The 27,963-nt window shown below is 48.5% G+C and overlaps 3 protein-coding genes across 3 annotated transcripts in view; 1 reads left to right on the forward strand and 2 right to left on the reverse strand.

The window, feature by feature from the left end:
• Rab25 (RAB25, member RAS oncogene family) overlaps window positions 1-1,559 on the reverse strand; it is an 8,963-nt gene extending 7,404 nt beyond the window's left edge. The window contains exon 1 of the mRNA XM_042681707.1: window positions 1,285-1,559. Within this exon, the coding sequence (XP_042537641.1) occupies window positions 1,285-1,327 (43 nt within the window). The 5' untranslated portion in view covers window positions 1,328-1,559. The remainder of the gene's footprint in view (window positions 1-1,284) is intronic.
• A 2,041-nt stretch (window positions 1,560-3,600) lies between these two features.
• On the reverse strand, window positions 3,601-7,216 carry Lamtor2 (late endosomal/lysosomal adaptor, MAPK and MTOR activator 2). Its single transcript, XM_042681708.1, has 4 exons — window positions 7,051-7,216; window positions 6,657-6,819; window positions 4,015-4,104; window positions 3,601-3,802 (listed from the first exon to the last, which is right to left on the reverse strand). The coding sequence occupies exons 1-4, from the start codon at window positions 7,116-7,118 to the stop codon at window positions 3,746-3,748; spliced, it is 378 nt and encodes a 125-aa protein (XP_042537642.1). The 5' UTR covers window positions 7,119-7,216; the 3' UTR covers window positions 3,601-3,745.
• An 842-nt stretch (window positions 7,217-8,058) lies between these two features.
• On the forward strand, window positions 8,059-27,963 carry Ubqln4 (ubiquilin 4). The gene is made up of 11 exons (XM_042681705.1): window positions 8,059-8,242; window positions 9,987-10,138; window positions 10,519-10,736; window positions 11,274-11,536; window positions 14,560-14,718; window positions 21,062-21,287; window positions 22,337-22,476; window positions 22,877-22,960; window positions 23,092-23,207; window positions 24,221-24,404; window positions 27,184-27,963. The coding sequence occupies exons 1-11, from the start codon at window positions 8,135-8,137 to the stop codon at window positions 27,334-27,336; spliced, it is 1,803 nt and encodes a 600-aa protein (XP_042537639.1). The 5' UTR covers window positions 8,059-8,134; the 3' UTR covers window positions 27,337-27,963.

Raw genomic sequence — 27,963 nt, forward strand, 5'->3', positions numbered from 1 at the left:
CAAAAACATCTTTGTGGAGTACTATGTTAATAGCACCTAATAAGAGCTCAAATAAATGGCAGTTAGTAGTATTATTACCCCAGACTATTGCCAACCTTTACCCTGTCTCTCCTATCTAGGGAAGAAGCCAGGCGTACAGGTTCCCCAGCTTGAGTGAGGGTGAGGCTGTGCTGGGAGAGGCAGTAGGGTGGGGTGGGAAAAGAGAGCCTACCAGTCTGCCCCAGCCTCAAGCAGGTGTGGAGCCTGGCTTGGGGACCCACAGAAGAATCAAACACAGGGCCAAGGTAAAGAAGCAGGAAGGGCACATGCCCACTTTCAGGGACCAAGCTGAACCCAGTGCCTGATATCTCTGACCAGGGACAGGCAACCAAGGCTCCAGGGCCAAGAATCCTGTGGATTTTATCAGATTCTGGTCCAAATTCATTATATCTTCCTTATGTCTGATAAGTCCATTTCTTTTTTTTTTTTTTTTTGGGTCCGGTTGTAGGGCCTGGGCACTGTCCCTCAGCTCTTCAGCTCAAGGATCGGGCTCTACCACTTGAGCCACAGCGCCACTCCCGGCTTTTTTCTTAGGTGGTGCTGAGGAATGGAACCCAGGGCTTCATGCATGCAAGGCAAGCACTCTACCACTGAGCCACCTTCCCAGCCCCTGATAAGTCCATTTCTACACACCTGCAAAGAAAGATTTAATTTTTTTTAAGTAGGGTTACAACCTATAAAGATTTTTTTTTCTGATTCTGGAGATTGAACTCAGGGCTTGGGCACTGTCCTTGAGACTCTCTGTGTTCAAGGCTAGTGCTCTACCACTTGAGCCACAGCACTACTTCTGGCTTTTTCTGTTTATGTGGTACTGAGGAATAGTTCCCAGGGCTTCATACATGCTAGGCAAGCCACATTCCCAGCTCCAATGATTTTTTTTTTTCCTCTCTTAAATTTGTTTCTTTCCCCAAGGATGGAAGTCCTTTCTCAAGTCTGACCTCCATCTCTTATACTGCAGTGGCTATTTCCAGGGATTTAGGCCTCCATTAGCAACAAGACAGGGGAGTCTAACACCAAATAGAAAGGAATGATCAGCATTTTATTTACAACAGTAGAACTTTTGCCCTGCAACCTGCCCTCCCTCCGCTCTCCCCTCCCTCCCTGCAGCTACCTTTCTTAGGGGAGGGAATGGTCAGTCCTAGGGGGTTCTGATAAGAGATAAAAAGCAAGTTGGGGGGGGGGGCTGGGTACCCTCTTGCCCTTTTTTCTTTCAGGTTTGTTAGGCTTCCTCTCTCCCCAACTTACCCTTGAAGACAAAGTTATAATCGTCCTCGTTTCCATTCCCCATCTTGGCTCCACATGGAAGGTGCAGGTGGCTTTACGGGGGGCAGAGATCACAAGTCTGTGTGTTAGTTCAATGCCCCTAACCCTCAGCTCTTGAGACCTTCACCCACCTTTTCTCTCATTGGGGGCCAGGAGACTTCTGCAGACAGAGAGATTGAAGGCCAACTCAAGGCAGAGCAGGTCCTAGGGACTCTCAGCTCTGGCAGGTGGGGGTGCTGTCTGTATGGAAGCTGAGAGGACGGAAGCTGACGGAGAACAGGAAGTGCAAGCGCTGGGGACCTGGGGCCCAGGTGGGTGGAGAGATGATGACATCATACAGGTTAGACAGGTTGGGTGTCTGTTATGAGCCTGGGCTCCTGAGAGCAAGGAAGCCAGTTCCAGTGGGTAACATTGGGGAACCTGGGGGACTGAACCTTTGGAGAGAGCCCACTAAAGCCCGAGTGTGCCATGCTTGGCTCCCAGGACCTGTGGTGAAGGTGGGGTTCTAACCAGTGCCCCTTGGGAAGCAAAAACCCACTTGATTTGTTATTTTTCCCTCAACGACTCTGTTAAAGTGTTACAGTAAAGTCTGGGGCCACAGAGAAAGACTGTTGGGAAAAGGGGTAGGGGCTGATGATGCCAGTGGCCCTGCTATAGTACAGAAGCAGCTTCTGCCCTTCGCTGACAGCCCAGAGCCTGGGATGGGCAGCTTTCTCACCCTGGGTGGAGCTAAGCCTACCCAGCTGGCAGGGATCCTTTTTTCTACCATGAGGCCAAGGGCTAGCAGCTCCCTACACAGACCTACTCTAAGGACACTGGGCAGGGGGAAGCATGGGTCAGAAAGAGCCAGCTGGGCTGGGTACAGGGTCAGGATCTAGAGATAAAGGCCCTGAAAGGTCTCCTGGGGTTTGTCTACTCTTTATCCAGGATCTGAGGCCTCAAAGCAAAGGTTTCTTATTGCTAATGGGCTTCAAGATTTCTTAAAGAGGGAGAGTGGGACATGATGAAGTATTGTATAAGCCTAGCACTCGAAGGTGGAGATGATGATCATAGTTCTTATGTTTTTGAGATCCTATCTCAAAAACAAAATAAAGGGCTGGGAAGGTGGCTCAGTGGTAGAGTGTTTGCCTTGCATGCATGAGGCCCTGGGTTCCATTCCTCAGCACCACATAAGCAGAAAAAGCTGGAAGTGGCGCTGTGGCTCAAGTGGTAAAGCGCTGGCCTTGAGCTGAAGAGCTGAGGGACAGTGCCCAGGCCCAGAGTTCAGGCCCCACGACCGGCAAAAATAAAAATAATAAATAAATAAATAAATAAAGGTTTAGGGGTGTGCATAAAGTGATAGAGTACTTGCCTAGCAAGAGAGAGGCCCTGAGTTCATTCCTCCGTACTGTGAGGGGGAAAAAAAAAGGATCCAGAGAGGGTCTAGATAATTTGATTTATGAATGCCTCAGAGGAGAAAGGATTACAAGATATACCACCTTCAACAGGATCAGACTTTGCTCTTTGAGCTTATTCCCAAGGCTTCACCAAACAAGTGAGTGGCAGGTACTAGGTAGGGAGGGGGTCATGTCACTGGAAAGAACAAGGGAACTGAAATCTCACTGCCATGAAAAACTAGCCCTGGTACTGGTGGCTCACACCTGTAATCCTAGCTACTCAGGAGGCTGAGATCTGAGAATCGTGGTTCAAAGCCACCCCAGGCAGGGATGAATAAACCACCAGAAAACTGTAAGTTGAGCTGTGGCTCAAGTGTTAGAACCCTAGCCTTGAGCTGAACAGCCAACAGTGCTCAGGCTCAGAGTTCAAGCATGACCACCACCACCACCAACAACAAAAAATGTAGGGCTGGGAAGATGGCTCAGTGGTAGAGTGCTTGCCTTGCATGTATGAGACCCTGGGTTTGATTCCTCAGCACCACATAAGCAGAAAAAGCTGAAGTGGCGCTGTGGCTCAAGTGGTAAAGTGCTAGCCTTGAGCTGAAGAGCTGAGGGAACAGCGCCCAGGCCCAGAGTTCCAGCCCCACGACCAACAACAACAACAAAAAAAAAATGTAGTGAATAGGAAGAATCCTTTGAGTCATCCCCACACCATCCCATGTCCTCTGATTCCTCTCATCCGAGAAAGGTGCTAACTCGGATGTGGTTGTACATGCCTGTAATTCCAGCACTCTGGAGGTTGAGAGGAAGGAAAATAGCCAAGTTCAAGGCAAGCCTGAGATCCAGCCTCAAATAAAAAAGAAAAAGTTAAAAACAAAAAACAAGGCAAAGAAATAAGGAAGAAAGGAAAAAAAATAGTCGGTACACAAGGCAGGAGCTGAAATTTATTTTGGGTGAAACAAAACTCCCTCACCCACAACCCAGACAGTCCAGCAAGATTTTTCTGAGGGACCCTGCCCCTCCAAATGCTCATCTCTCTCCTCTGGCCTCAGCTTCCATCAATACCATTATGATGCCGCTACTTGGGTGAGGGGCTCTTCCAGGTATTGCACCAAGGCCTGGGCCTGCAAAAGGGGAACATAAATCAAGTAACTTGTGGCCTACCACACATTTGCCTCCAACGTCACCCTAAGCAAGCCACCACCCAGCCCCTGCTCTTGAATTAATCCACGCCACACATGGATTGGAGGGACAATTTAAGAAAGAGAAAAATGGACCTGGTGATGAAGCTGAGCCCAGGGCTTGGGGGGGAGGGGGGGAATGGGCACATACACACCTTGGCTTTAAGCATTCCGAAGCCCACAGTCTCCTTGGCATACATGCACAGCAGAAGGTTGGCCACTCGGGTGATGGCTACGCGACCTTCCTGGTGGGGGTGACATGATATGATGGGAAACTCTGCTTGACACTTAGTCCCCTCCTTCCCCAGTGCCTTCTCTGGCCCTAAGACACTTCTTTCTACATTCTGGGCATACAGGAGGTATGGGAAGCTTTAGCCACAGAACTGGATGTAAGGTTGAGTCTATATTTCAGCCTCGACGAAGCCACCTTCTAAACAAGTTTTCCCTCGGGAAATTCAGTCTTCCAGAAATTCAATTTCCTCTTCTGTAAGCTCTAACACATGCTCTGCCAAGAGTTGTCCCTATGTATACTGTTATTATGGGTTTGCCCTAGACTAGAGACACTGACAGGGCTTGAGGTCAGTGTCCCAACTTATTTCTCCACTTTCTTTATGGCTGTTTTTTTAAATAGCAGGAGATCAATTAAGAGGTTTGATTAAAATAAAATAATCTGGGTATACTAGTGGCTCATGCCTATTATCCTGCTCAAGAGGCTAAGAACTGACAATCACATTTCAAAGCCAGCCTGGGCAAGAAAGTCTGTGAGACTCCAATTAAGTACCAAAAAAGCTGGAAGTGGGGCTGTAGCTCAAGTGGTAGAGCACCAGCCTTATGGAGAAGCAGGATGCTGGTTGCTCATGTCTGTAATCCTAGCTACTCAAGAGGCTGAGATCTGAGGATCATGGCTCAAAGCCAGCCCCGGCAGGAAAGTCTGTGAGACTATCTCCAATTAACCACCAGAAAACCAGAAGTAGCCCTGTGACTCAAGTGGTAGAGAGCTAGCCTTGAGCTGAAGAGCTTGGGGACAGTGCTCGGGTCCCAGGCCTAGAGTTCAAGACCCATGACCGAACAAAAAGGAAAAAAAAAATCTCAGGGAGAGCACACAGGTCCTCAGTTTAAGGCCCAGGAACAGTAGTAAATGAAAAAATGAATGAAGTGCACCGTATGTTGTGAGAACTACTGTTTCATGAAACTTTTCAATGTACACACTCATGTATATACACACTAGGATTTAACCTAAAATGTGTTTGACTAGGTTACAGAAAAACAATTGAGGGCTGGGAAGGTAGCTCAGTGGTAGAGCGCTTGCCTTGCTTGCATGAGGCCCTGGGTTCGATTCTCAGCACCACACAAGCAGAAAATAAAAAAGCCAGAAGTGGCACTGTGGCTCAAGTGGTAGAGTGCTAGCCTTGAGCTGAAGAGCTGAGGGACAGCGCCCAGGCCCAGAGTTCAGGCCCCACGACTGGACCCCCCCAAAAAAAATTTTTTTTGAAGCTATTGTCCTATTGTACCAGGCCAGGCTAGCTACCCAGTAGGTGTTATTTGTTGAACCAAAATGGTATTGGTTGGGCAAAAGATGGGAAAGAGTTGGTACCCTGAGTTAGAGGAGCCATTATTCCTGGAGAGTTCAGCCTCAGGGCCCATTCAATTTAGCTTTGTACATATTCATTAGGTCACTTACCAAGTGCTAGGAACTAGGCACTCTATTCTATGCCTCTCTGATCTCCTCTGATCTCCTTCTATCCTCCCTCTTTATTATTTATTTATTTATTTTTGTGCCAGTCCTGGGGTCTTGAGCTCAAGGGCTGGGTACTGTCCCTGAGCTTGTTTTGCTAATGACTAGCACTCCACCACCTAAGCCACAGTGCCACTTCTGCCTTTCTTCTGTGTATGTGGTACTGGGGAATGGAACCCAGGGCTTCATGCATGCTTGGCAAGCCCCCATTCTTATGATATCAGTCGTACCAACTTTTTTAAAATCACCTGCCCCAGGGCCTTTGCATTTGCTGTTTTATCACAAATGTTCTTTCTCTAGATGGTCACAGGGCTTATCCTCCACTTTCCTTTAGATCTTGGATAAAAATGTCAATTTTTCCGTGAGATATTTCTAACACAGACTCCTATGCCACTGTCAATCACTTCATTTTTTTTTTTTTCCTTCATTGTACTTTCAGATTTTTTTTATTTTGTTGTTGTTGTTTTGTGGGTTGTGGAGCTTGAACTCTGGGCCAGACTTCCCTGATGGGGCTAGCTTCTAACCATGATCCTCAGATCTCAGCCTTCTGAGCTAGAATTACAGGTGTGAGCCTGACCCAATTTTCCCCTTTCTGAATTTCATTTTCTTTCTTTGTAAACTGAAGGGATTGGATTGGAGTCTAGAAACTCTGCCACGGTTCTCTGAATCAGTAAAGGTGAGATGACAACTCTGTGTTTGGACCCCATTTCAATTTTTTCATTTAATCTTCACACCCTGTAAGGGGATGTGGAATGAAATGATTGTTTCTTCCTTGAAGATGAAGTTAGGAAGCTCAGGATGGTTAAGTGACTTACCCAAGTGTTCACAACTGACAAGTGGATGGCTGGAATGAGACCCAAGTTAGACCTCAGTCTAGGGCTTCTTCCTCACCACCACTTGATGCACATGGGGTTCTGCCTATTACGAATGTTGCTGCTGACCAATTCTTCGTAATCTTCAGGAGATCCTGTCCCTACCCCTCCAACCATCCAGGATGAGTTCCAGGTTGCCCCTTGGTCTCCCCCCTGGGAAGCAGAGGAAGTCTGGCTCCCTTTTCCATACCATGCAGTCCATGAGGATGAATTTGAGATTGTCTTCATTAAACGCTTGGTTTCCATTCCGATCATAGGCAGCCCAAATGTTACTGGCGATGGCTGCGGTGACCCGGGCATCTGTGTCCCCGTAACCGGAGTAGGCCAGCAACGATCCCTCGTTATTCAGCAGCCTAGCGCGGGGAGAGGCAGCGGCACATTCAGAGGAAGGAGTGAAAGGCCAGGGCTCCAATCCCAACTCTTGCTTGTGCCCTAAGCACCATCACGCGGACTTCCCCTTCCGAGAGGGGCCTCTCCCGGCCGGTTCCCTCTGCTGCCGCCCGCCTCTGAGGCCTCCTCCCGGCGTGGCGATCCTTCCCCCAGCCTCCCCCAGGCCGCCGCTCTGGCCCTTGGTGCACACTCACAGGGTGCTTTGGACTCCTCCAGTATTGGCTTGGCTTAACACCTGGGTCAAAGCCTTGGGACGCAGCATTCCTGCGGATCCTCGCCCCGGGTTTGGGCAGCCAGATCACAGGAGTTGCCGCCAGCCGGGTCCTGACTGAGGCTTCCCTAAACTCTACCTGGCCCTGGGAATTGTAGTCTCGGGCTTGACTTAACCCCGCCTTGCGCGGGGGCGCTGGGAATTGTAGTTCCCAGGGCCTCGCAAGTTAGCCTGGGAAGTGTAGTTCGGCTTTCCACTGCGACCACGCGGTTTGGGAGAAAAGAGCGGGAGTGAAAGGCTAGTGGCAGTGTTGGAAGGACTTTTAACCCCTTCGGGGAGGGCAAGTCATCATGTTGGCCTGGAAATCTGTAATTTACAAGCCCCCTCCGTATTTGTGAGGTCCACCTGTGGTTACTTTTCAAAGCAGTTCTTCTACATTACGCCCAATTCTGAGGAGAGGCGATGGGTAGTGTTATTTTGAGGAAATCAAGGCTCAGAAAGGCCACGTAGGCAAAACCCCGTTCTAAGAACGATGCCTGAGGACCAGCCGCCCAGAGCTCGCGGGGAACAAACAGACTCAGTCCTGAAGAGGTGTTTACGGGCGTCTAGCAGTAGGGGAAGCCTGAGGCCTGGAAGCGACCAGGTTATCTCTGAAAACGGAGATAAAGCGCAGACACAGAAAGTCCTTTGTCCCGGAGCGGGAGTTGGCGCGGAGGGGCGGGGGCGCTTCGGGCCACAGGGAACGTGGCGCTGCTCGGGGCTGCGAGGGACCCGCGAGTCTTCCGCCCCAGCCCGCCCCTGCCCGCACCCCGCCGGGATCACCACCCCGCGAGGCCCAGCCCCGCGGTCGGGCCGGGCCCAGGCGCGACCCCGCTGCAGTGGCCCCCCCAGTCCGCCCGGGGCGCTGTGGCTGCGGCGGGTCCGGAGGGGGCGGCGAAGCCTTGGGGAGGGGGAGGGAGGGGATCGGAGGCGGGGTGGGGGGGGCGGAGGCGCCGGAGCCGAGCCGGGCCGGCCCGGGAGGAGGAGGAGTCGGGCGGGCTGGCGGGCGGCCGGGTGGCGGCGGCGGCATGGCGGAGCCGAGCGGGGCCGAGACGAGGCCCCCTATTCGGGTCACAGTCAAGACCCCCAAGGACAAGGAGGAAATCGTGATCTGCGATCGCGCCTCGGTCAAGGAGGTAGCACGGTTCGCTGGCGGGGGTGGTCAGGGAGGAGCGCGGAGGAGGGGTCAGCGGAGGGGGGGGCGCTCCGTGAGGGCCTGGCCCCGGGCAAGGTCCCCGACTGGAGAGTGGGGGCCGGCGGGCACTCCAAAGTGTGGCAGGGAAAGAGAGGCGGGAAGGGGGCGCCCTGCGAGGGTGGGTATGGGGGAGCGCGGCGCATGCTTGGGGGGGCGGGTTTGGCTGTGTGGCCAGAGCTGGGGGCGTGGTGGTGGAGAGTGGGGACCGGGGAGGACCCTGGGCTTGAGGGGAGTTATGTCCCACTTATTGCGGGGGGTTGGAGGCGGAGTAGGACTGGGGCGAGGTGCTGAACCGGAGCGCACTGGGTGGGGGGTGGTGCGGGCGGAGTTCTCAGCGCCCGCTGTGTGTCTCCAGGAGGAAGCCCTGGCGTCTCTGAGCGCTGGGGCGACCGAGGGCGCTTTCCCCTCTGCCCAGAGGCATTCCACTCTCTCAAATCCAGGTGGTTACATTTGTCTCTCAGCTCTCTTCTGGGATTTATAGTTCTGTAGGTTCTCAATAAAATTTCGTTGCATGAGGAACTATTTATTTCCTGCACTGCTCTAGAATTTCACATAGGTGGGGCTTAAGATAGGCCATCTGGTTGAAAGCCAGAGACCTGAAAGCTGCTTTTGCTCAGCAAGTGCACTGTTTATATTGCAAAGGTGTGTTTGGTGTTGTTGGGGGTGGGGGAGGAGGGCAATAGAATTTGGAGAGTCTTACTATCTCCAGAATAGCCCTTAGTGCCATCTCTTTTCCTCACTTCCATATCAGATTACTAAATCTCAGAATTTAAATAGTGTTCTCTGCAAGGCTGAATTTGAAAACAGCTCTAATTGAGAGACGTGTTTGGTTAAGAGCCTAGACATTTGTGTCAAGGCCTGAGTTCCAGTCTTCCCAAGACAAATTACCTAAACTCTCTGGTCCTCAGTTTTCTAATCTTTAGGAGATGAGGAAGATAATGCACTAAATTGCTAACTTGTGAATGGTTAGGACTCTTACTGAATTTGTGGTAGATGTTATGGGAAAGCTGGAAATAAAAAGAAGTGAGGCCAGGTGCTTGTGACTCACTCCTGAAATCCTAGCTACTCAGGAGGCCTAGCTCTAAGGATCTCAGGAAAGTCCATTAAATTCATCTCCAGTAAGTCTCACTGTGGCTCAAGTGGTAATTAGTTAGCCTTGAGCAAAACGAAGCTCCCGGATAGTACCCAGGGCCTGAATTCAAGCCCCAGGACTGGCACAAAGAATAAAGAAGAAAAGGGGAAACTAGGAGCCAGAGAAGACTGAAACGAGACTCTGCCTGGGTTCAAGGCAATTTGAAGGGATTAGGAATGGGAAGGCTGCCTGAGTAGTATTCTCACAAGAGGTGAGGATAGGAGCCTCTGGGATAGAGCTGTGAGAACTAGTTGGTCTGTCTCCTTGAATGAGAATTAAGAGACCTACTGGGCTGGGGGGTGTGGCTCAAATGGTAGAGACTTGTCTAGCAACTCAGACCCTCAGTTCTATTTCCAGAGCTGAAAGAAAAGAAAAAGAAATTAAGAAAGAAGCTATTTATTGTAGCTAGAGGGAGGGAGTTGAGACTGCAGAAAGGACTTCCCACAAGTAGAGGTCAGAGCAAGAGAATGCAGACATTCTTGAAGAAGTGGCAGGGTCCCTGGTGGGTGGTGTCTAGGCAGCCTCCACAATGTTCTTTGCTTCTTGATCACAGTTCAAAGAGGAAATCTCACGGAGGTTTAAGGCTCAGCAGGATCAGCTGGTCCTGATCTTCGCAGGCAAGATCCTCAAGGATGGAGACACACTGAATCAGCACGGGATCAAGGATGGGCTCACTGTCCATCTGGTCATCAAGACCCCTCAGAAGTAAGCTCAGGAGAGGAACCCACCTTGTTTTCTGGTTGGGACTTCCCAGTCCAATACTTCCTTCGCCTTTCCTCCACTACACCTAGCTGGCCTGTGCCCAGGCCTAGGTGGGTGGCTCTTGGGTAGAGACAATTGCATCTTCCTCTAGGAGATGCCCTGGATGAAGACAGATGACATTAATGACTTCCTCCCTCTCCCTGTTTACTGACTGCCCACCCGCCAGCATCGCCTCACCTCAGCCTGAGGTGACTGGGATCAGGGTTGCTCAGAAGGTGGCTTGGGCTAGCAGTAGCTGCACAGCCCACATAGAGATGGCTGTGGTACCTTCCCTCTTTGGTACTTAGTCCAACCAGGATTCATTCTCCTTTCTCTTTCCGCAGGGCTCAAGATCCAGCTGCTGCCACTGCTTCTTCCCCTTCTACTCCTGACCCTGCCTCAGCACCCTCTACCACACCTGCTTCACCTGCCACCCCTGCCCAGCCCTCCACTTCTGGCAGTGCTGCTTCAGATGCTGGCAGTGGAAGCCGGAGGAGCAGTGGGGGGGGTCCCTCCCCAGGGGTTGGGGAGGGACCCCCCAGTGCTACTGCATCTATTCTCTGTAAGCCCTTGGAAAGGAGAACACAATTTTGTGTTGGGCTAGGGAGTGGGGGAAAGCCAAAAGGAGGGAAAAACATGGTCCTACTCCTAGTTCTATGTGACTAGGGACACCTGGACATAGAGTTCCAGACCTTAGTCCTTGACCAAGCTGGGAAGGAAAGGAGTCCATGAATTTCCTAGAGGAGGGGAGTATAAGCCAAGTATGAGCTCTGGGCATGGAGATTGGAAGAGCCTGTGAACTGGGAAAAGGTGACTCCAAAATTATGCAGTGGAGTGTTTATTTACTCATTTAACAGGCCACTACTGATTGCCTTACCTCTGCTTGACTCTGTACTTAGCTCAGTCTCTGCTGTCAAAGAGGTCTCAATCCTTTGAGCTCACCTTTTTGCCAGAAGCAGATCAGACCTGGGGCTGTGGGAGTGACTGGAAAGGGAGATGGGAAAAGTAGTTTGGGCCCATCTTGGAGACCCAAATTCTGGCTCTACTAGATGGGGGAAGGACTCTTGGGGTAGACTGTGACCCTGCCCCCTCCCCACAGCTGGCTTTGGGGGCATCCTGGGGCTGGGCAGCCTGGGCCTAGGCTCTGCCAACTTCATGGAGCTGCAGCAACAGATGCAGAGGCAGCTGATGTCCAACCCTGAGATGTTGTCACAAATCATGGAGAACCCGTTGGTCCAGGATATGATGTCTAACCCTGACCTGATGCGCCACATGATCATGGCTAACCCTCAGATGCAGCAGCTGATGGAACGGAACCCTGAGATCAGCCACATGCTCAACAACCCTGAGCTCATGAGGCAGGTAGGTTTGGGAGAAAAAGGCTAGAAGGGTGAAAAACACCTGCCCTCTTCAGTCTTTCCTGCCTTGTCCCATATTGGTTTGTTTTCTCATTCATTCATCCATTCACTTAGCAGCTATATTTTGAATATTTGAGACAGAGTCATAGAAGGATGAAGGACTAGCTTCTGGTCTCAAAGGGAAGTGGGACAAGTAAACAAGTAGATACAGTATACGATCCTGATATCACAGAATCGCAGAGGAGGGTAAGGGGGGGGGGGGTGCTGGGAAGGTGGCTCAGTGGTAGAGCACTTGCCTTGCATGCCTGAGGCCCTGGGTTCGATTCCTCAGCACCACATAAGCAAAAGAAAAAAAGCCAGAAGTGGCGCTGTGGCTCAAGTGGTAGAACTCTAGCCTTGAGCTGAAGAGCTGAGGGACAGCGCCCAGGCCCAGAGTTCAGGCCCCACGACCGGACCCAAAAAAAAAGGTCCTGGGGCATACCAGGCCCAGAAGAAATGTCACCAAATTGAGACTCAAAAAGGGAGGGCAGGTGAGCCAGAGAAAAGGAAAAACAAAAAAATCAGGGCTAAGGGACAGAAAAGCAAAGACCTAGGAGTAAAAAATAAGATATTTTGAGGAGCATTGTGACTGGGCAGGCCTGGTGGGGAAGAAGGCCCAGCAGATGCCATTTTGCCATTGATGTTTTTGGGAGCTTCAACTCAGACCAGTCCAAGAGATAAGGAGAGATGGTATTCCTAGCAGAGCTGTGGGTATCAGAGCTGGACTTACCAGAAGGCAGCTTCCCTAAGGGCAAGTGTTTTTTTGTTTTTTGTTTTGTCAGTCGTGGAGCCTTAACTCTGGGCCTGGGCGCTGTTCCTTAGCTCTTCAGCTCAAGGCTAGCATTCTACCACTTGAGCCACAGTGCCATTTCCAGTTTTTTCTGCTTATGTGGTGCTGAGGAATTGAACCCAGGGCCTCATGCATGAAAGGCAAGCACTCTACCACAGAGCCACCTTCCCAGCCCAAGTGTTGTTTTTTGGGTTTTTTTTTGACTGGTTGTAAGCTCTTTTGCTCAAGGCTAACACTCTACCTCTTTGAGCCACAGCTCCACTTCCAGTTTTCTGGAGGTTAATTGGAGATAAGAATCTCACAGGGGGGCCGGGAAGGTGGCTTAGTGGTAGAGTGCTTGCCTTGCATGCCTGAGGCCCTGGGTTCGATTCCTCAGCACCACATAAGCAAAAAAAAAAAAAAAAAAAAGCCGGAAGTGGCGCTGTGGCACAAGTGGTAGAGTGTTAGCCTTAAGCTGAAGACCTGAGGGACAGTGCCCAGGCCCAGAGTTCAGGCCTCACGACCGGACACAAAAAAAAAAAAAAGAATCTCACAGGGATTTTTCTGTAGAGACTGGCTGCCAATCACAATCCTCAGATCTCAGCCCAAGTAGCTAGGAATTACAAGCATGAACCACTGGTACCCAGCTGGGCAAGAGGTTTTGAGTGTTTAGTTCTTATCTGGAGCTGTGCCTGATACATAGTAATTACACAATTGTTATTGGATGAATGTATATGAAATGAGATCAGAGTCCCAAGACGCTGGGCACCTCAGTCCAAAAGGGTGTGGAGTTTTGTTTTGGGGGTTTTTCTTGTTTTGTTTTTATCTTTTAAGAAAGTATCTTGCTGGGCACTGGTGGCTCACGCCTGTAATCCTAGCTACTCAGGAGGCTGAGATATGGGGATCACAGTTCAAAGCCAGCCCAGGCAAGAAAGTTGGTGAGACTCTTATCTCCATTAAACCAGCAGAAAACCAGAAGTGGCGCTGTGTCTCAAGTGGTAAAGTGCTTGCCTTCAGCTGAAGAGCTGAGGGACAGCCCCCAGGCCCAGAGTTCAAGCCCCATGACCAACAAAGAAAGAAAGGAAGAGAGAGAGAGAGAGAAAGGAAGGAAGGAAAGGAAGGAAGGAAGGCAGGCAAGCAAGCATCTTAGAAGAGGCAAGTATTATAGAACAAATTTGGGAAGAAGGAAGTAGGCCAATTGCGATGGGAACAAGAAGTTGCTATGCTGCTATGCTCACATTCTCCCTTCTGAACTTGGTGAGGTTTGATATAATTGACTCCTAATTAAAAGTTTGCATTACCTACAAAGAAGAAAAGCTTCGCCAGGTACTGGTAGCTCATGCCTGTAATCCTAGCTACTCAGGAAGCTGAGATCAGACGATTAAGATCCGAAGCCAACCTAGGCAGAAAAGTCTGTGAGACTCTGATCTCTAATTAAGCAACAAGAAAAGGTAGAAGTGGAGTTATGGCTCAAGTGATAGTGTACCAGCCATGAGCAGAAAAAGACAAGTAAGAGCACAAGTCCTTAAATTTAAGCCCTAGTACCAGTACCAAAAAAAGAGAAAGACAAAGAAGGGGTAAAGAGAGAGGAGAAGATGTTGACGACTGTCATCAATTTTTGGTGTTACTCAAAGTTCAGTCAGGCTGAAGACCTTGGATTGGGTTTGAGGATGTCAGCCTTGTCTCAGCCTGATCCTTCCCCTATCTGATGTGAGGCCAGGAGTCACAATGTGGTCTTGGTCAGATAGGCCAACCTGGCCTTGAAACCTGTTCTACCATTAACTGGTTATGTGTCTTAGGCAGCAAGTTCTTGAATATCTCTAAGCTTAGTTATTTTTTTCATTTACAAAATAGGAATAGGAATACTTACTCGTCATTGTGAGGATGGCATGACTTGAATTCTGTAGATTGGTATTTGTAGTAGCTCCTCAATAGATACTAATTTTCTCTCTGGACCCTCAGAGCCTAAGAAAGAAAAGCTACTGCCTCACCCCATCTGGAAGCATAGTCCTCTGCTAGGAAAAGCCAACGGAAATAACCACAGGGAGGCAGGGCTGGGGCCTAGATTACAGGAGAGGAAGGAAGTCTGGTTTGCCTTACTCTCTGCCTCTGTGGGGCAGATCCTGCATTTTTGACACAGACCCTCTCCTCAGGGCCTGTCCTTTTTCTATCTTGGTCTCCTGGTTTCAGGGTCCATCCCGTCTCTCTTCCTTCACCAGACAATGGAACTTGCTCGGAATCCAGCAATGATGCAAGAAATGATGCGAAATCAAGACCGGGCCCTGAGCAACCTGGAAAGCATCCCCGGCGGATATAATGCCCTCCGCCGAATGTACACTGACATCCAGGAGCCCATGTTCACTGCTGCCCGGGAACAGGTGGGGACAGTGGGGGAATTGTCTGGTCTCGTTATTTCCTGCCCTCAGCCAAGGCAAGCCCAGGGTGTTGTCTCCCAAAAGAGTGAGCCTTAGCTCGAAAGCATTCCCAACAATGCAGATCCAGGTATGGTCCAACTTGAGTGGACTGAGGCATGCCAGCAGATTATGGCAGAGGTACCTAGAAAAGTGAACGAGGCATAGTAGCCATTTTTGTATCACTGGCTCAAAGGTTGTAGTCAAAAGGTAGCCTTAGTACAGTATGCCACAAGTGTGGTCCATGGCTTGCACACATCAGAATCACCTACAAATCTTGTTAATGATATTTCTTACTTCATATTTGACCTGCATTTTAAATTAAATCTCTGAGGTCATGGCCTAGTATTATGTACTTTTAAAAATGCTTAATGAGCTGGGCACTGGTGGCCCATGCCCTGTAAGCTTAGCTAATTAGGAGGCTGAGATCTGAGTGAGGATCATAATTGGAAGCCAGCCTGGACAGGAAAGTCTATGAGACTGTCCTCTCCACTTAAACACCAGAAAACCAGAAGTGGAGCTGTGGCTCAAAGTGGTAGAGTGCTAGCCTTGAGCAGAAAAATTCAGGGATAGCACCCAGGCCGAGTTCAAGCCCCATGACTGACACCCCCTCCCCTTCCGCATAAAGAAAAAATGAATAATGAATTTATGAATAATGAATTTATTCCAAAATACAAAAAGTATTGATTTGTAGTTTAAAAACAAAAAGTATAGATAAAAATGTAGACTAGACACTGGTGGCTCATTCCTATATTTCCAGCTACTCAGGAGGTGGAGATCTGAGGATCTCAGATGGTTTGAAGCCTGTCCAGGCAGAAGAGCCTTTGAGACTCTTCTCTCCACTAAACCAACAAAAAACTAGTGCTAGAGATGTGGCTTAAGTAGTAGAGTTCCTTGAGCAAAAAAGGCAAACAAGCTCAAGGCCCTGAGTTCAAGGGCACCCTCCTTTATCCATGTTGCCCTAAACACGTTGCCCTATATAATTTCATTGCCTTTTTTGGTTCTTACTCAAAATTTAGTTTTCTGTTAAACACATATATCTATATGTTTCAAATTTCAGAAGCTAATTAAAAAGTATAGAACATTATCTAAGCTGAAAATATATACAAAAGGGATCTTTTAGTTACCATCTTTCAGACATCTCTATTCTACCTTCTGTTTTTCTTTCTTTCTTTCTTTCTTTTCTTTTTTTGGTCAGTTGTGAGGCCTGAACTCTGGGCCTGGGCACTGTCCCTCAGCTCTTCAGCTCAAGGCTAGTGCTCTACCACTTGAGCCACAGCACCACTTCTGGCTTTTTCTGTTTAGTGGTGCTGAGGAATCGAACCCAGGGCCTCATGCATGCAAGCACTCTATCATTGAGCCACCTCCCCTCTGTGTGTGTGTGTGTGTGTGTGTGTGTGTGTGTGTGTGTGTGTGTGGTGGGGATCAAGCCTAGAGCCTTGTAGTAGGGAGATGTTCGTATCACTAAGCTATATCCCATTACACACACTCTCCTTGGTTACTAATGTTATGCCTTGTATATTTTCCTAGTCATATATATGTGCAAGTTAAGTCATTATAGGTAATGTAGTAGCCTTCACATCTCCCTCCTTAGTCCTATTCCTCATTCCCTTGCCAGAGTTAACTGCTATCCTGAAGTTAGTGTTTATCATTCTGATTGTTTTATTACCTTTGTGTATGTCCATAAACATCTGTAGTATTGTTTTGCATATTTTTAAACATTATAGAAGTGGTATCGTGCTGATTCTATCACTTCAACTTGTTCTTAAAATGTTTTATTGAAGACTAATGTGACTATAGACTTTGTACAGCTTAAGGAATTTTCACAACCCACTGGGTGTGAAGTGAGGGCAGGATCTCCTTTACTCAACTTCAGTAGATAAGGAAAACACTATATCCAGAGTGGTCCATGCTTTCCTAACAAATACATCATTCTTGTCTTGTCCGATACTAAATTTCCCAGATGAGTGTCATTTACTGATTTATCTATTTTCCTGCTTTGTTGATGTGTCCCTACGGTGAATCCACATTGTCTTAAGTAGTCTTGGTATCTATAGAATAATGAATTCTCCACTCCATCCTCTTTTTTTTTTTTTTTGTCAGTCAAGAGGCTTGAATTTTGGGCCTGGGTGCTGTCCCTCAGCTTTTCAGCTCAAGGCTAGCACAGTGCCACTTCTGGTTTTCTGAGTGGTTTATTGGAGATAAAATTCTCATGGACTTTCCTGCCAGGCTGGCTTTTGATCTGAGATTCTCAAATCTCAACCTCTAAGCTCCATTCTTTTTTTTTTGGATCCAGTCCTGGGGCCTGAACTCTGGGCCTGGGCGCTGTCCCTCAGCTCTTCAGCTCAAGGCCAGCGCTCTACCACTTGAGTCACAGTGCCACTTCCGGCTTTTTTCTTTTTTGCTTATGTGGTGCTGAGGAATCGAACCCAGGGCCTCAAGCATGCAAGGCAAGCGCTCTACCACTGAGCCACCTTCCCAGCCCAGCTCCATTCTTTTTATTGAGGTGGTAATGGGAATGAACTCGGGGCCTTGTACTTGCAAGGCAGCTGCTATACCATTTGAACTGAGCCTCTAGCCCTTTTTCTTATTTTTTTTTTGTCAGTTGTGGGGCTTGACCTCTGGGCCTGGAAGCTGTCCCTCAGTCTTCAGCTCAAGGCAAGAACACTACCACTTGAGCTACAGTGCCACTTTCAGTTTTCTGGTGGTTTATTGGAGATAAGAGTCTCACAGCCTTTCTTGCCCAGGCTGGCTTTGCACCTGATCCTCAGATCTCAGCCTCCTGAGTAGCTAGGATTACAGGCGTGAGCCACCAACGCCTGGCACCTCCAGCTCTTTTTTTTTTTTGGTTGGCCGTGGGGCTTGAACTCTGGGCCTGGGCGCTGTCCCTCAGCTCCTCAGCTCAAGGCGAGCACTCTACCACTTGAGCTACAGCGCCACTTCCGGTTTTCTGGTGGTTTATTGGAGATAAGAGTCTCACAGTCTCTCCTGCCCGGGCTGGCTTTGAACCGCGATCCTCAGATCTCAGCCTCCTGAGTAGCTAGGATTACAGGCGTGAGACACCAGCGCCTGGCTCCTCCAGCTCTTTTTTGCATTATTTTTGAAGTAGAATCTCATCTTTTGCCTAGGCAGACCTGGGCTGTGGTCTTCCTACTTGGGTTTCCCTGTATCACTGAGGATACCAAGTGTATACCGCTATGCCTAGTCATTGAATGAAATGAAGTCTTGAGAACTTTTATGTCTAGGTTGGCCTGGAATCATGACTCCCCAGTTTTCATCTAGGATTACAGGCTTGAACCACCGTATATACCAACCCATTCTTCAAAAACAAAAACATCTTGGGCCGGGCGCTGCTGGCTCACACCTGTAATCCTAGCTGCTCAGGAGATTGAGATCTGAGGATCCCCATCAAAGTGAGCCCCGGCAAGAAAGTCCATTAGACTCTTACCTCCAATCAACCACCAGAAAACCGCAAGTAGCACTATGGCTCAAGTGGTAGAGTGCTAGCCTTGAGCTGAAGAGCTGAGGGACAGCGCCCAGGCCCCGAATTCAAGCCCCATGACCAAAAAAAAAAAAAAAAAAATCTTGGTTATTCTTAATACTGCTTCCTCTCACCCCCCAGACCTAAGGCTTGAACCCAGGATTTAGACACTGTCCTGAGCACTTTTGTCAGGCTAGCCTAGCACACTACCACTTTGAGCCACAGCTCTACTTCCAGTTTTCTGGTTGTTAATTGGAGATAAGAATCTTATAAATTTTCCTGACAAGGCTTAGCTTTGAACCATGATCCTCAGATCTCAGCCTCCTGAGTAGTTAATATTTCAGGTGTGAGTCATCAGTTCCTGGCTGACTTCCAGATTTTTCTGTGATTTATTGAAGATAAGAGTCTCATAGAACTGAGGATCGAGGTTCATAGCCAGCCTGGGTAGGAAAGTCCATGAGACTCTTATCTCCAATAAGCCACCAGAAAACCAGAAATGGCGCTGTGGCTCAAGTGATAGCCTTGAGCTGAAGAGCTGAGGGACAGTGCTCAGGCCTAGAGTTCAAGCCCCACCGCTGATGTAAAAAAAAAAAAAAAAAAAAAAAGAGTCTCATAAACTTTTCTGCTGTTCTGGCTTCAAACCACAATCCTCAGGTTTCAGCATGCTAAGTAGCTAGGATGATAGGCGTGAGCCACTGGCACTCACTTTCTCATACTCTTGAACCTCCTGAATGCTGAAATTACATTTGCATACCAACACACTGGACTAGGCATTGCTTTTTTAGAAGTTGTTAGTAGAAATCAACCATGAAAACGTGTGTGTGTGCGCGCGCACATGTGCGCCCCCGTGCCTGCCTGCCAGTACTTGGTCTTGAACTCAGGCCTGTGCTCTTTTTCAGCCTTTTAGCTCACAGTTGGTGCTCTACCACTTGAACCACACTTCCGTTTCCACCTTAAATAGGCTTCCCAGTTTTATCTGCCCAGGCTGGCTTTAAACTAAGATCCTTAGATCTCAGCCTCCTGAATAGTTATAAGGATGGGGCTGAGAAGGTGGCTCAGTGGTAGAATGCTCGTCTTGCATGCATGAGGCTCTGGGTTCAATTCCTCAGTACCACATAAGCAGAAAAAGCCAGAGTGCTAGCCTTGAGCTGAAGAGCTGAGGGACAGTGCCCAGGCCCAGAGTTCAGGCCCCATGACTGACAAAAAAAAAAAAGGATGAACCACTGGTGCCTAGTAAAATCCCAAGTTTTTTTTGTCTTTTTTTTTTTAAGGAAAAGAAATTGGAAAACTGTAAGGCATTTTTGCTTCATAAGTCATATTTACTAATATTTGCTGTGACAGAAATTAAAGCTGAGATTTTTTTTTTGCCAGTCCTGAAGCTTGAACTCTGGTCCTAGGTCCCTGAGCTCCTTTTTGCTCAAGGCCCCCTCTCCAACTTGAGCCACAGCCCACTTCCAGTTTTTTCTGTGATTAAGAGATAAGAGTCTCATGGACTTTCCTGCCTAGACTGGCTTTGAACTGGGAGCTTCCTGAGTAGCTAGGATTAAGGTATGAGCTACTGGCATCCAGCTTGAGAGTTGATTTTTTTTTTTAATACTTTATTTAGGCCAGGTGCTGGTTACGTGGTTCACATGGTAGAGTACCAGTTTAAGCCAAAAAGCTAAGGGACAGCACCCAGGTTCTGAGTTCAAGCTCTAGTCATATGTTATGTAGCCTTTGGATAACTCCATTATAGCCTCATAAGAGAATAAGAGTGAAAAAAGCAAATTAGCATCTTAGAATTATGAAAAACATTTTAAATTTTGCAGGGATCCTAAGACCACACTTTGAGAACTAGTGTACTAAAGGAATATTCTAAATATTAAAATAAATGTGTTAGGCACAATGGCTCTCAATGAATAATGGCTGCTCTCATTCTGGATAGTTCAGGAAGAGATTTAACCCTTAGGATATACCTGTAAGAAAAAGCAGAGCTGAGGGGCTGGGAAGGTGGCTCAGTGGTAGAGCGCTTGCCTCGCATGCATGAGGTCCTGTGTTCGATTCCTCAGCACCACATAAGCAAAAAGGAAAAAAGCCGGAAGTGGCGCTGTGGCTCAAGTGGTAGAGCGCTAGCCTTGAGCTGAAGAGCTGAGGGACAGCGCCCAGGCCCCACGACCAGAACCAAAAAAAAGAAAAAGAAAAAGCAGAGCTGAAAGCTAGATGGGGGCGACCATGCTGGACATGCTGTCAGAACAGGAAATCTAAAGCAGAGACTAAGACTAAAACTGGTACAAGCACCCTGGCTTAAGAATCCTGTTATCTGAATAGACATCTACTGAGATGGAAGGAACTAAACTCAGAGTGGGCAAGTGGTTGACCAGCCTTGTTTTGTGGCCCACTTTGAACAGGAAAGTGGCTAGAGGTGAAAAACCCAGATGGGGAGGGGCCAAAGCTGCTTAGATATCTCCTACTTGCCTGCTTCAGGATTACCTGGGAACTCAAGAAGGGATGCTCCTCAGCTTAGGCCTCTGAGAAAGGCTGAGCAAGTAAAATAGGGTCCAGGACTCCCTTAGCGAACACATCACTTGGGCAAGCCTCTGTCCTAGTTTCTAGGGGCCAGAGGGAGGAGATTTTCAGGTTCATGTGATGAAGTTAGAACTCTCACTTGGGTCTGTACTGTGAGGGTTGAGGGTGGAGCCTTCCTTTGTGGACAAAGAACTGAGCCCAGAATTTTAGATTTCTCTCCCTTTTCTGGGGAAGGGGAGGCTCTTAGGTAAGAGGAGAGAAAGGGCCTAGCTCTTATCCCTGATTTGTTTCAGTCCTTAACCCAAAACCTTTCCCTCCTCCCAGTTTGGCAACAATCCTTTCTCTTCCCTGGCCGGGAACTCCGACAGCTCGTCCTCCCAGCCTCTTCGGACTGAGAATCGAGAGCCCCTCCCTAACCCCTGGAGCCCCTCGCCCCCCACCTCCCAGGCCCCCGGGTCCGGTGGGGAGGGCACCGGAGGATCGGGGACGAGCCAGGTGCACCCGACAGTCTCGAACCCCTTTGGGATCAATGCGGCTAGCCTGGGGTCAGGTATGTCTTAGGGTGGAAGGAGCTTAGTAGGGTCACCGGGGCAGTTCCTCTGCCATACTGCTGAATAGAGCTTATACTGCTTCAGGACATTGAAGATAGAGATGAGATTATTAAAGCTATGGACAGAGGCTCAGCAGCCTCAGGTAGTGTCCCCACCCTTCAGAGGTGGAAGGTTTGTTTTCACCATGTCCTGCTATCCCTGAGAGTGACCTGAGTAATAGCTCATGAACAAACCAGGCAAGTTCATGAGTGTCTTTGGTACCATCCAGTATAAATGGGTTAGATTGGGAGGTGGAGGGTTTGTTGTGGAAGAAGCAGGGCAGATCCAGGGACAGGCAGATGTGAAGCAGGGCGAGAAGGATGTACAGGGCTACCATGTATAGAAGTGCAAGTTATTCACTGCACAACCCTAGGGAATGCTTTATCTGGACTGTGACTATACACATGGCTCTGGGAATGTCTTTTGTAGCTGTCTTGATTTCACTGCACCATGGGAGATACCTTGATTGGGAAGGTCCTTTCCCCTTTATGTGCTTCAGCTTCCTTACTTAGAAAATATGGACTAGCACTTGATTCAAGGCTTTCCAATTATATTCCTGAGTCCTGGGGGTTTAGAACCATCTCTAGGATGAGGAGGGATGCTATAGAAGAGGCTCTATGCCTTCTGCCCCAGCTCCAACCAGACTATTGATATACTTGGTTTTGGAGTAAGATTTGACTTGAAGAAGGAGTGTCTGCAGCTGAGACAGGTTTGAAAATCATTGGCCTGGGTAGGTTTAATCAGTCCTTTCCAACTCAGATATTATCTGACCTTGTGGCAGCAACAGGCCAGAGGGGCATAAATTGGACCCAGTTTCTAACTGACTTATCCTTAGCAAAGTAGATGGTGAGCTGACTTTGGAGTCAGAAGAGACTTAGACTCAGGCTCAGAACTTGGGTGCCTTCTGAGTTTTCTAACCACTCAGTGTCTGGAGTGAGGATGATTGAAGTGAGGCATCTGGTTTCCATTTGGACCCCTTCTCTCCTGTCTTTTTTCTTCCTTGTCCTAGGAATGTTCAACAGCCCAGAAATGCAGGCCCTTCTCCAACAGATCTCTGAGAACCCCCAGCTGATGCAGAATGTGATCTCAGCCCCCTACATGCGCAGCATGATGCAGACACTTGCCCAGAACCCTGATTTTGCTGCTCAGGTATCAAACTTTCATAAGGGGAATATTGCTGGGGAAGAGGTTCCCCCTAATAGAGTAGTATGATTCCTGATGCTCTACACTGCTCCGAGTATAGTTATGCTGGCCAGATTTCTTACAGTAGGACAGATATCAAGGGAGGCTGATGGGGGTGGGTTTTTTTGTTTTGTCAGTTGTGTGGTTTGAACTCAGGGTCTAGGCACTATCCCTGAGCTCTTTTGGTCAAAGCTAGGGCTCTACCTCTTTGAGCCATAGCTTCCAGTTGGAAATGAGTATTACAGGGAGTTTCTATCCAGGCTGGCTTTGAACCACAATCCTTATATCTCAGCCACCAGTACCCAGCTGGGGGTGTTTCTTAGGGTGAGAAGACCTAGACCTCCCTCTCCTAACTTCCCTTTGGCAGATGATGGTGAATGTGCCGCTCTTTGCTGGGAACCCCCAGCTGCAGGAGCAGCTCCGCCTACAACTCCCTGTATTTCTACAACAGGTAAGTTGGGAGCCTCAAGGGCTGGAGAGGAAGGGCAAGAGGTGGACTCGTTTGATTAGAAGTGGACGTAGGAATTCTGGCTTTAGGATGCCGCCTCCTTTCTGCCCCTTCCCTTTCTCTTCTCTCATCAGATGCAGAATCCGGAGTCCCTCTCTATCCTCACTAATCCCCGGGCCATGCAGGCTTTACTGCAGATCCAGCAGGGACTACAGACCTTGCAGACTGAGGCTCCTGGTTTGGTACCCAGGTGAGGAGGGAATGGGCAACAAGGTCCTGGCTGACTGCTCCTCTCCTTTATCCCCTTTATCTCTTGGCCACTGAGCAGCCCCCATATTTCTGATGATCTCCTTTCCTGTCTTCCTGTTTTTCCTTCTGGATACTCATTCTCTCCCCTTCCTCTCCCTTTCCCTCTCCCTCCGTCTTCTCTTTCTCTTTCTTTTCTTTCTCTTCCTCCCCCCCCCACCCCGTCCTCATAACTCAAAATCCTCCCTCAGCCTCTTAACTGTTGAGATTACAAGCACTGCACCAGACTCCATTCTTTTATTTATTTTGGGGGTGGGGGAACAGTTGTAGGGCTTGAACTTAGGATTTGGGCTCTGTCTCCGAGCTTTTTTTGTTAAAGGCTGGTCCTCTACCACTTTTTTTTTTTTTTTTTTTGGTCAGTTGTGGGGCCCTGGGCACTGTCCCTGAGCTCTTCAACTCAAAGCTAGCGCTCTACCACTTGATCCACAATGCCACTTCCAGTTTTTTCTGATTATGTGGTGCTGAGGAATCAAATCCAGGGCCTCATGCATGCAAGGCAAGCACTCTACCACTGAGCCACCTTCCCAGCCCTAATAGAATAACAGGTTTTGTTGTCAGTGGTGGTGATAGTATTGGTATTGTTGGTGTTGTTGGTCATGGGGCTTGAATTCTGGGTCTGGGTGCTGCCCCTGAGCTCTTCAGCTCAAGGTGAGCACTCTACTACTATAGCTATAGCACCATTTCCTGCTCTACCATGTTGAGCCACAGCACCACTTCTAGTTTTCTGGTGGTTAAGTGAAGGCAAGAGCTCACAGACTTTCCTAGATCCTGAGTTCAAGCCCCAGGATGGGCACAAAAACAAGAGTCTCATGGACTTTCCTGCCTAGGCTGGCTTCGAAGCACAATCCTCAGATCTCAGCCTCCTGAGTAGCTAGGATTACAGAACTGAGCCATGGGTGCCTGGCTCTTCCCTTTCTTGAATGCTATCTCTCACCTCTTGATCTCTCCTGCCTACAGTCTTGGCTCCTTTGGGATGTCCCGGACCACAGCCCCCTCAGGCGGCAACTCAGGATCTACAGCTGAGGCTCCCTCCTCCTCACCAGCCACACCAGCCACGTCTCCTCCCACTGGGGCTTCCAATGCCCAGCAGCACCTCATGCAGCAGATGATCCAGTTGTTAGCTGGAGGTGGAAACTCACAGGTACATGGGACAGTGGGGACTGCGACCAGGACTGCCCTTTCCATCTTGGACAGTGTCAAAGGTAGCAGTAGAGGGAAGATACACCAAGATAGGCTTTGCAGGCAGCCAAACACTTTTAAGTCCTGATCTACCACTCACTAGCCTTAGGCAGGTTGCCAATCATTCCTGAGTTCAATTTCTATGCTTGTAAAGTGGAGATGAGAACATTAATAGTACTTACCATGTAACAGTACTGTTGTAAGTGCTTTATATAGGAGTGCTCATTTCCTTTATTTCCCAAGACAGTCTTAAGAGAAAGCTATTATTATTACCTCTGCATTACAGATGAAGAAAATCAAGACCTAGAGAGGTGGTAGAGCTAAAATTCAAACCCAAGCATTCAGTCTTCAGAATTCACACTTTAAAGCTGGGCATTAGCTGGGCGCTGGTGGCTCACGCCTGTAATCCTAGCTACTCATGAGGCTGAGATCTGAGGATCGCAGTTCAAAGCCAGCCCGGGCAAGAGAGACCGTGAGACTCCTATCTCCAATAAACCACCAGAAAACCGGAAGTGGCGCTGTAGCTGAAGTGGTAGAGTGTGCGCCTTGAGCTGAAGAGCTGAGGGACAGTGCCCAGGCCCAGAGTTCAAGCCCCACGACTGACAAAGAAAAAAAAAAAAAGCTGGGCACTGGTGGCTCACACCTATAATCCTAGCTACTCAGGAGGCTGAGATCTGAGGATTGCAGTTCAAAGTCAGCACAGGCAGGAAAGTTCCTATGACTCTTATCTCCAATTAACCACAAGAAAACTAGAAGTGGCACTGTGACTCAAGTGATAGAGTGCTCACCTTGAGCTGAAGAGCTGAGGGACAGCATCCATGCCCAGAGTTCATTCCCCATGACCAACAAAAAAAAAAAAAGAAAGAATTTATACTTTAAATCCTGTATTATATCATTCTATTTCTAGCAAAGGATCCTTTGTTTTTAGTGCTGGAGATTGCACCCAGGTCTTCACATATACTAAACATATGCCTTACTATGGAACTCCCTCCCCAACCCCTGCAAGGATTCTTTTGATAAAGCACATTCCATATCTAAGACTGGAAAGGATTCTGGAAGGTGAAATGACTAGAGTTTTGGTTAACAAAGTAAAGGCCAGGGCTTTGGAGGGAGGAGCAAAGATGCTCAAGTGGTAAAATGCCCAGGCTTGGTGAGAAAGCTAAGGGACAGTGCCCGGGTCCTGAGTTCAGACCCCACTACCCACACACACACACACACACACACTGTTCCGGGAGACCCCACTACCAACACACACACACATACACACACACACACACACACACACACACTGTTCCGGGAGACCCCACTACCAACACACACACACACACACACACACACACACACACACTGTTCCGGGAGACCCCACTACCAACACACACACACACACACACACTGTTCCTGGCTCTGTGTAGAGCACTAAGCTGGTCTGATGACCTCCAAGATCTACTGTGGCTGGGATAAGCAACATGGAACACTGGAAGGTGCTCCTGATACAGTGGGTCCTGGGGTCTGGGTGACCGATTTGCTCTTTGACCCTAGGTGGCAAGTCCTTTCTTTCTCTGGGATATACTTTTGGAGTACACTTTCTTCTCAACAGCCAGGCAGATAGTGATTGCCAACCTTCTTCTGAGTTTTGTTCATGATTGAGACTAGTGCTCCTCTAGCATCCCTTAGGAAAATGTTTCCAGGAGATGTTTATAGGAGTGTGGAGAATGAAAAGCCTTCTCTTTTGTAAATTGTGTGTGTTGATCAGTCAAACAAAATTAAACAGGTGATTTCTCTCCTGGGATCCTTTTCAGGCCTTGACAAGAGCTGTGTGTGATAACTGTCAGGAAGGGCATGGTTAGCATACATCTTATTTGCTCACAGATCAGTTGGCTTGTGAAGCACCTGTTAACATCTCCAGAGTATTTATGGAAGGTAATGAGGAATATAAGCTTCACTGTACCTATCAGAAACTTTGACTTTTTTTTTTTTTTGCCAGTCCTGGGGCTTAAACTCAGGGCCTGGGCACTGTCTATGAGCTTCTTTTTGCTCAAGGCTAGCACTCTACCACTTCAGCCACAGTACCACTTCTGGCTTTTTTTTCTGTTTGTGGTACTGAGGAATTGAACCCAGGGCTTCATGCATGCTAGGCAAGCACTCTACCACTAAGCCACATTCCCAGCTCAACTTTGACATTTTAAAGATCACCTCATTACAGGTATAATGATCTTGGAACTTGGGATCCCTGTCCATTTGTTTTGCACTTTTTCCTGCCCCACTGATTGACACAGAGGACATTAAAGACCTACTAGTTTTTTTTTTTGGTTTTGGTTATTGGGTTTTTTTGTCAGTTGTGGGGCTTGAACTCTGGGCCTGAGCGCTGTCCCTCAGCTCTTCAACTCAAGGCTAGTGCTCTACCACTTGAGCTGTAGTGCCACTTACAGTTTTCTGGTGGTTTATTGGAGATAAGAGTTTCGCGAACTTTCCTGCCCGGGCTGGCTTTGAACAGTGATCCTCAGATCACTTCTGAGTAGCTGGGATTACAGGCATGAGCCACTGGCACCCGGTCTTACTAGTCTTTTATAAAGCCTCAGTTTCACAGAGTCTCTCTGGGAGTCAGGTGTGTTGGAACACGCCTATAATCCCAACATTCTGGAGGCTGAAGCAGAAGGATTGATAGGTTGAGGCTCCAAAAACAAAACCAATGTCCCCCTGAGTGGGTCCTATGCCCTCCTCACAATGCCTGTCTCCTCCAGGTGCAGACACCAGAAGTGAGATTTCAGCAGCAACTGGAGCAGCTCAACTCCATGGGTTTCATCAATCGTGAGGCCAACCTGCAGGCCCTGATTGCCACAGGAGGGGACATCAATGCAGCTATTGAGAGACTCCTGGGCTCCCAGCTCTCCTGATGTCTAGGCCCATGCCTCCTGCCTCTCCCTCTACTCAAGGCCAGCCTTGGTTCCTCAGTCAGCCCTTTCCCCTCTGCAGCTTGTCCCTCTGTCTTGTTCTCTGCCAACAACTGGGTGACTTTAAAGGAATGGGCCTTAATCCCATAGTTATAAGAATTTAGGTTTTACTGCTATCTCAGAGAACCTTCTCTATGGATGCTTCTTGAGCAGAACTATTTAAACTATTTTCACAGTTCTGTTGATTGCCCCGCTCCCCCCTCCAACACACACACAGAACCATCTTTTACAATCTGCAAATATCTCAGTCAAAAGAGGACCCAGCTGTTTGGTTTACTGGAAAAGTCTTCCATCAGTACTGCTAGGGTTCATCTTGCCTTACATTTATTTCTGGTAACTGTCTTCCTTGTTCTTCCCCCTCCTCAGCCCCAGCCCTGCCAGTGCTAGAATTTTATACTCCGAAGGTAAGGGGCAGGTGAAACAGGCTGTGATTTTCTTCTACAACCCCTATTCTGGTCTTTCATGGGCTTGTTCTTTCATGGGCTCTTTTGGGACTTCAAAGGCAAGGAGAAAGATGTCTGTTCATGTCCAAAGCAAGATATGAGACAGCACTCTGGATAGGAATCAACA

This window comes from Dipodomys spectabilis, unplaced genomic scaffold, assembly GCF_019054845.1.
Source record: "Dipodomys spectabilis isolate Male_0828 unplaced genomic scaffold, ASM1905484v1 ptg000069l, whole genome shotgun sequence".
Taxonomy (NCBI): Eukaryota; Metazoa; Chordata; class Mammalia; order Rodentia; family Heteromyidae; genus Dipodomys; species Dipodomys spectabilis.

What these genes read in the sequence shown, in the direction of transcription:
- Lamtor2 (XM_042681708.1), bottom strand. Translation starts at nt 7,118, where the DNA reads ATGCTGCGTCCCAAGGCTTTGACCCAGGTGTTAAGCCAAGCCAATACT. An exon ending in GGAGGAGTCCAAAGCACCCT is followed by an intron (nt 6,820 to 7,050) that starts GTGAGTGTGCAC and finishes TCCCCGCGCTAG; the next exon opens with GCTGCTGAATAACGAGGGAT. An exon ending in TCATCCTCATGGACTGCATG is followed by an intron (nt 4,105 to 6,656) that starts GTATGGAAAAGG and finishes CACCCCCACCAG; the next exon opens with GAAGGTCGCGTAGCCATCAC.
- Ubqln4 (XM_042681705.1), top strand. Translation starts at nt 8,135, where the DNA reads ATGGCGGAGCCGAGCGGGGCCGAGACGAGGCCCCCTATTCGGGTCACA. An exon ending in ATCGCGCCTCGGTCAAGGAG is followed by an intron (nt 8,243 to 9,986) that starts GTAGCACGGTTC and finishes TCTTGATCACAG; the next exon opens with TTCAAAGAGGAAATCTCACG. An exon ending in TGCTACTGCATCTATTCTCT is followed by an intron (nt 10,737 to 11,273) that starts GTAAGCCCTTGG and finishes CCCTCCCCACAG; the next exon opens with CTGGCTTTGGGGGCATCCTG.